The sequence below is a fragment of the Sphaeroforma arctica genome (assembly GCF_001186125.1).
Source record: "Sphaeroforma arctica JP610 unplaced genomic scaffold supercont1.115, whole genome shotgun sequence".
NCBI classification, from domain to species: Eukaryota; class Ichthyosporea; order Ichthyophonida; genus Sphaeroforma; species Sphaeroforma arctica.
This window is the reverse complement of record NW_014040443.1, coordinates 126,145-133,893: the sequence shown is the minus strand read 5'-3', so window position 1 is coordinate 133,893 and position 7,749 is coordinate 126,145. Positions and strand designations below refer to the sequence as shown.

The following is a 7,749-nucleotide window of genomic DNA, read 5'->3' as shown; positions in this document are numbered from 1 at the left end:
TATATATATGTGTGTGTGTGTGTGCGTGTGTGTGTGCGTGTGCATTTATATATACATACTTACGTCGTATAGTGTTCACGTACATGTATATATGAATATATATATATATATGTGTGTGTGTGTGAGAGAGTGTGAGAGAGAGAGAGAGATTACGTTTTTGTATACATGTATGTATATATATATATATATTGGTATAGTATATATATATATATCTTGGTGTAGATAGATCTCTATATTCGTGTATGTTGTGTATATATATATATATATATGTATGTATATATATATGTTTGTGTGTGTATGTATGTATGTATATATATTTCTATGTCAGTGTATATGTCTATGCCTATGTATGATTATATATATATATATGTCTGTCTGTGTCTGATCTTTGTGCGTGTACATGTGTGTCTGTGCATGTTTATGTGTATCTGTGTGTCTAGTGTGTGTGCGTACATATATATATGTGTGTGTGTCTGTGTCTGTGTCTGTGCATGCGTGTGTGTACGTTTATACACATATATTTACATACTCGTCTGTATATATGCATATGTATATGTCTATGTATGATTATATGTATATATATATATATATATATATATATATATTTGTGTTCGTGTGTGTTTGTATTTGTGCGCTTGGATATGTATATATATAGTGTTAGTGTGTATGTATATATATGTGTGTGTGTGTGTGTGAGTGTATGTGTGAGTTTTTGTATATTTATATGTATGGTATATAAATGTATATATGTATGTGCTTATATATTTATATATATATACATATGTATATGTATATATATATATATATATGTATGTATGTATTTTTGTATGTATGTATATCTATATCAATCTTACTTATGCCGATATACGTTTTTTTTTCCGAGAATTGCAATCGTTTTTGTAGGAGTATACCTTTTCAGGTCTACGAATTGCCTTCTTCACAGTGTATGGCGCTGGTCTCGTGACCAGAGAGATAATCTTGCTGAGGTGTTTGTATAAATAGATCATATCACTTGAATTGACTGCACGCACTCTTCTCATTCCTAATCTGAAATGTCTTATACGCGTGTTAGAAGTGAGCGTCATATATTATTATCTCGACAATGTGCGCGCTGTCCTTATCTGTATCTTGAACCCCCACTTTACAGTGCCCGGTGAATATACGGATATCGACTTAAGAAACACCGATCGAGGTATCCTTCACTCGTATCCACATGTCCCGTTGTACCATGCACAATTGCGCCCGCAGGACATGCCTGAAGGTCTGGAATGGGAGGATCGCCAAGAACGCCGTCATTTTGAGGAACCGGTGGGTGTATCTATATATGTCTATATACCTGCAATCTGTTTTTGCGCATGCGTGCCTGGTTTAACATGGTTTTCTGTGACCCTTACTGAGTTTGTCCGGTCGTCTGGATCTGTTGTTGCGTTGCTTGAGTAGAACTACCCCGCTGGGGGGGGGGATCTGGCTATATTCATCATCGTCATGGTTTTTTGAGATATTTTACGAAAATGTTCACGATGAGCGTTCTCGATTTCAGTAAAACTGCTGTGAAGTATCTTATTTCTGATTCTTGACTTCACTGTAAGCAGAATCGAAGTCTTTTAGGTGAGATTCAGGTGTTTGTCGCGGGTATATATCAATACGCTGGGTTTGAAGAGCATATCTCGGTTTTTATTGATTTCACTGTTTTAAGTCACTATATGAAATATCGGAGCAGTTATGCATGTGACATACGCCTTGTACTGTGATACCTGCTACTTCAGAAAATTTCAGTGCAGATGGTGGATCCAACACCTCAAAATCCTGTATATCGAATTTACAACAATGTCGCTGTGTCTCATTTGTTCCTTTGCCATACACAGCTTCACGAAGATGATGAGATTCTCACGGTTTGGGCCGTCGATGACCAGTGCGAGAACCACATCACACCCAACGAGGCTCTGGCTCAAGTAGTCATGGCTCTGTTCGGTCTCTTCGCATTGTATAAGACAGTCGTATACTGTAAGGGTGATATGTCAATGCCACCTCTGGTATGTATTTTTGAGATTCTAAAAGTATCCCCATTTATGCACGAATTTTTGTAGGTTCATGTTGGCTTGTGATTTCAGTCGCGCAGTGTGCTTGAGAGCAGTAATAGAACATGTTTCCAAATTGGTTGATATTAATGTGTGAATATCCTTGCTAAGCCTTCAGCAGCTTCCGAACAATTTATATATTACTTAATTACTCATATAACATCTTTCAATGTAATAAATAACAGGCTAAGAAGGAGATGAGCGACCCGTGTGCAGAGAGGAACTACCAACAGATCTAAAGGTGCATTTCTTAGGTCTACTTGTTCAAGGTTATTTGAATGAATAGATGGAATTTTGTTTCGTAATAAAAATCCCTTACGCGCGCTACTTTTAAAATTGTGGTGCTACAGTTAAATCACTATTAAAAGTTTAAATATTTGTTTATGTTTGTATGTATATATATATGTGTGTGTGTGTGTGTGTGTTTCTTCATATATGTCGAACACATATACATGTATATGTACATAATTGAATGTGCGTATTGAAATATATGTTCATAGAGATATGTGCAACCCTATTTTATATTATCCATTGCTTTTTAATTGTATTTGTTATTATGTACCATTATACATTCGGGTATATTTGTATACATCGTCATTTGCAAGTATACATGCATATATCAAACTCTTGAGGCAGCATTATATAAGACGCTGTATAGTTACACTATTCATCATCTTATATACTTTGTTTTTATTTATATAATTAAAGTGTAGATCTATGATATATCTTTTTAAACTTGCTCCCTCGAGAATGGATAACGGGCAAGCCGACCTCAACCAGCTCCTTCGAGAACAGTTGGACGCCAGTACCGTATTCGCTGCCAACGGATATCTAGTACCGGCAGTTGCTTCGAATGGATTGTACAAGAAGACCCCGGCCTTAAACTGATTCGAATATCTGCCCTCTTAGAATACCATACCCGGAACGCGGTTACCAAGTATGCCTACCAACCCCAACTTCAGAAGCACATCTTATCTACTAAAAAAAGCGGCACGAACTAACAGTGGTGAGAGCCAGCACAAACCAGAAGGCGCAGGAGGAGGAAAAAGTTGGAAGGTCAAACGCCTTAGCCACTTCATCTAATGACATGATCTAAACTCATAGAATGGAGAAAGCTCAGAACCAGATTCAACTTCGCGTTCCTTTCTTCCTTTTGTTAAGATCCGAGAGGTCGTCTAATTCCAGAATTAAGGTATTTCATACACTGGCGGTGTGCGACTAATCGGGCCTCAGCCTTTTCGTAGAAATCTATGATAAAATTGAGATCGGGGTATGATCGGTCTAATTCATTGGGGTCCTCCGTATTTGTTTGGGAGTTTTCGTTTTAGTACAGAGATTTGCCTTGCTGTAGGATGTTCATCATTGTCTGTAATCGTAGTACCCTCTAGCAAAGAGGGGTCTATCAATTTCGCTGATTTCACCAGGTGGTGGAACATTTGATCCTTCAATGTCTTCTTACAAGCAGTGGGGAATTCAGATATTTCGTTCTCAATTACCTTCAGCTCTAATTCCTTGGCTTCAACAGTTAGCGGTGCTTGGTCCTGACGGTACTTAAGAGCATTGACTTGCCAGACTTTGATAAGTGAGTCCTTAAGCGCAGTTTGGGTTGAATTCAGAGTCATGTTTGAAGAGGCGAGATCGTTGATCTTTGGTAATAATGACGAGGGTAACTTTCCATCTGTGATGCGTGATTTTAAGATTCTCCAGCTCGGACTTCCTGTTGTTAACATCCCTGAGTAGAGACGCATATCTCTGACCAGATTCATCAATAAAATCGTTCATTTGTGAGTCACTGCGAGTCGTCATAGTGGAGTCGAGTTCCTCTGAACAAGTCCGAGAAGTAGGGTTTATTATGATAGAATAATGGTCTTGGGTAGCTTGATACTTGACTGTAACTTCCGTAGGCACTGCTTCGATATCGAAATAGTCTACCTTTTCGGCGGCTAGCATTCTTCAGCCAAATCTAATGTATATAATGAACCATTTTATGATCTCTGCTTATATACTTTTTTTCTTCAATCTAGTCAATAAAACTAAAAGTTGTCCTTTTTAGCTAATAACATCTTTAAAAATTAATCGAAGATCAAGAGTACCAACGTGATACTCTGTCCGGGGCAGAGCATGTCGGAGTATATACTCATATTCTATCATAGATTAAAGGTACTCAGTGACGTGATGGCGGTGGAGAAGCTCAGAGGTGTGGGCCGAGAAGCGAAGATGATCAGCGATCATACTTAGAAATTAAGTGAAAATTACTGAGACTGAAAATTCCGCTAAAACTTGCAACCGAACCCGGGGCTTCGGCCTGACACAATAGAGACCTTAACCAATAAATCAACTGACAGCTGTCTAGACAGAAAGTCAATTATATTTTTTTGTATTGCTTTATCAGCAGTTGGGCTAGGTTTGGCGGGCGATTGTAGGCTACTAATACTTTTCCTGATCCTTGATCCATCAGCGTTCAAAATAGTTGGCTAATGCCTGTCTTTTCTCTAAGCTAATGTCAGTCGTATCCTCTTGGATCGTACGGAATATATAAAAAGAAGACATGTTCAGTAGTCCTCTCTGTAGTAGTGTCTGTCGTCAGTATCTTCGTCGTGTTTATTGACCATCTATCATCGGACTGAGTTGACGGGCCGTGTATCCTCTCGTTTTGAGTCTTCGATACGTCTTCAGTATAAGCTGACGAAAGTTGGGTCTGTCGTTGTGTCTCTTGAACTTGATTAGCATGCCGTAAATCAATCCATACAGAACTCTAGGGGAATGAGCACTCTTGATGGTTACATATAGGTATAGGATCAATGCTATCTCGAAGTTTTGGCACGGTAATCTTTCGTGTTTAATAGATATACGCAAGTCCAGAAATTCCAGGGGCTTTCTCCAATTTTTGGATAAGTGAGACGCGAAGTTAAGGCCCCATCACAGCTCAACTTGATCGCTTGTGTCAGTGGCGCCGTTGCAATTCTCCACTGGTACTGGCAACTTGCCCTCCACTACCTCAATGTTGCGATGGTGTTCCATGCTATTGTCACCCGTACTTAGCCTCTCTAACAGTTCATTCCACCATCTCTCCCACGCACTCTGTGACCTATCAAGCCAACTTTGTCCGGAGCAGGCTCTCGTCCGCTATCAATGAAACCAGAAGATGAAACTACTTAGCATAAGGCGAATATGGCGCCACAAGAGTCATCCACACCGTTTCCTCCGCAACCTTGAGCACGACCTGATACATCAGCAAAAAACATGGGTGCATCTACCAATTAACCGACGGGTCACCCCAATAACGATCGAAGGCTTCTCCCGCCAAAGACGGTGTACAATAAACACCCAGGTGTTGATTGCCAGGAATGGCAAACGCAGCTACATCATGCGGCCCCCATTTCTTTTTCAGCAACCTGGACCACTTGCTGGCCAACTCATTTTCTTCGGTCGCCACCATGTGCACTAGCCCCCTGGCGAATGTTAAATGGAGGTTGGTCTTACCCCTGTGCACCTTCATGATCGAGTCTATGCCTTGGCACAGTCTGGACATCACGTCAGCCATCGAATTGTCTTACCCCGGGGAAGTATACATTCAGGATATGATATCCAGGTTGCGCCCCGTCAAGCTCGGAACCACAGAAGGACACGGGCAACACCTTGCCGGCTCTTTTGACCACGCAGACACCCCCTATACCCACATACTCACACGCATCGGAGAACAGAATCAACTGTTCGTCTATCCTGGGTTCTGCCAGCGTCGCGCAGTGGCGCAAGAAGTACGCACATTCCTCAAAAGCGCGTTGATGCTGCAGCAAGTCCGCAATACAGGCCATCACCCTCGAGAAATTGGGCAACAACCCACCAGGCCACTGTGTATAGTACGACCGTACTAACTCTTGAGGCTGAGCGAGGCTATCAATCTATCATCCGTAATAGAACTACTATGAAAGTCCACCCCACGCTCCAGCAGCACAACTGTCCACCAAAAGAAAGCCCAACGCGCACACAAACTCCCCCAACCAGTTTCAATGATAAATGGGCCGATTATGCCCAAAGCTCTTATCGTCAATGTACCACAATACCGCCAACAATACTATAAATAGTCCTTCCAGAATCTGCTGCATTCTCCATGACGACTCCTTTAAACCAAACGGCATCCACACAAACGTGTAGGGTTCCCATGGAGTCGTGAACATCAAATACTTGCGAGACTCCTCAGCTATCTGCACCTGTCAGAAACTCTGCCCGTCGACGGTTACCATTCCTTCTTGGTAGGAATATAATAGGGCTTTGCCTCCAACTGCTCATTGACCTTTTTCAGATTAACACACATTCGGTACCCGTCGGCATCCTTAGGCAGCTTTACTCCCGGAACCTTATTGACAGTGTGTGATCGAGCACAACATACCCCACTGCTTTGGCTCAACAATGCCCGATGCATTCCAGGCTCCCCCCTTTCACCTTCAATACCTCCTCCTTGACTGGATCCTTCTCCCCATATTACGAGGCCCCTGTCTCTCCCGCAGTACTAGAAGTGGGACATCAATGAACTTGGATTGTGTTGATCGTACGCCACCTCCATAGTGTATTCAACTAGCACATCAGCTCACTACTCTCCAGCTTACCACAAGCCTTAGCCAATTCATATATACCTGATAAGTCACAGGACGTGTCTTCCTCTGTATACTCAAAAGTCTTCCGTTTTTTGGTGTGGTAACTCTACCCATACCATGTAATCCTTCAGTACCGGCATCCTGACAGGATTTTGAGCATTGTCCCAGTCTTCCATCATCATTGAAACGCAGCCTGCCTAGATTGAGCCCCTATCATACTTTCAAAGGCGCGATGAACCCTACCCAAGGTGCCGCTTCTTCTACCATCGATCTCAATTCTGAATATGGCACCACTGTCAACCTATCACCCTTCCTGCTGTAGCGCAAGATAAGGCGCGATGAACCCTACCCAAGGTGCCGCTTCTTCTACCATCGATCTCAATTCTGGATGTGGCACCACTGTCAACCTATCACCCTTCCTGCTGTAGCGTAAGATAGTCTACAAACACCGCACAACCATATGGTAGAAAGAGAACCACCAAGCAGTTATCGAACATTTCGTCCTCTTCCCTGTCAGGTCTCCCGTTGGAAGCAACGTCCTGAACGTGCCTACGCCCGAATACGATCCACCTGCGTACTGTCGTACTTTCAACCCCATACGCTAAATATATACTTCCGATTATCAACGTTGGAACATCCCCTGTGTCACAATATATGTTCGCACTCACATCTACAAAGCCTATGGTGACATATCCTAGTCAGACTTTCTTAGTACCGATCCCATCACCCCTTGATGCCACTGTGCCTGCTGGTAGTATACTTGAGCTGTTGCACCATCATGGGTGCCACTGTCGCCGCCATGGACCTCACTGCCGTTTGCTTAACACCCCCACCTTCTTGGGTAGGTGTAACCCATTAGGGGCTCATTCTCATCTTCATCCACCCCTCCTAGTTTGACTCATATCTCCTCAAACTTTCGCATAATGTAGCCGCTGATGCTGGTCCAGCCACTGCTCTGAAACCCTGTGGATGGTGTCCCATTCCAAGTAGCAACCGACGCTTCAGATCGAGCGGTAGGTGGAGTGCTTTACCAAACGATAAATGGTAAACCGCGCTACATACAATTCTTTAGCACG

At 42.4% G+C, this 7,749-nt stretch overlaps 3 protein-coding genes across 3 annotated transcripts; 1 reads left to right on the top strand and 2 right to left on the bottom strand.

The window, feature by feature from the left end:
• Nucleotides 1-1,781: 1,781 nt before the first annotated feature.
• On the top strand, nt 1,782-2,317 carry SARC_02541 (hypothetical protein; the record flags this gene model as incomplete). Its single annotated transcript, XM_014303709.1, has 2 exons — nt 1,782-2,033; nt 2,264-2,317. The coding sequence occupies 2 exons, from the start codon at nt 1,782-1,784 to the stop codon at nt 2,315-2,317; spliced, it is 306 nt and encodes a 101-aa protein (XP_014159184.1).
• A 1,047-nt stretch (nt 2,318-3,364) lies between these two features.
• On the bottom strand, nt 3,365-3,700 carry SARC_02540 (hypothetical protein; the record flags this gene model as incomplete). Its single annotated transcript, XM_014303708.1, has 1 exon — nt 3,365-3,700. The coding sequence occupies one exon, from the start codon at nt 3,698-3,700 to the stop codon at nt 3,365-3,367; it is 336 nt and encodes a 111-aa protein (XP_014159183.1).
• Nucleotides 3,701-5,614: 1,914 nt separating this feature from the next.
• On the bottom strand, nt 5,615-5,893 carry SARC_02539 (hypothetical protein; the record flags this gene model as incomplete). The annotated part of the gene is made up of 1 exon (XM_014303707.1): nt 5,615-5,893. The coding sequence occupies one exon, from the start codon at nt 5,891-5,893 to the stop codon at nt 5,615-5,617; it is 279 nt and encodes a 92-aa protein (XP_014159182.1).
• Between the last annotated feature and the right edge of the window lie 1,856 nt (nt 5,894-7,749).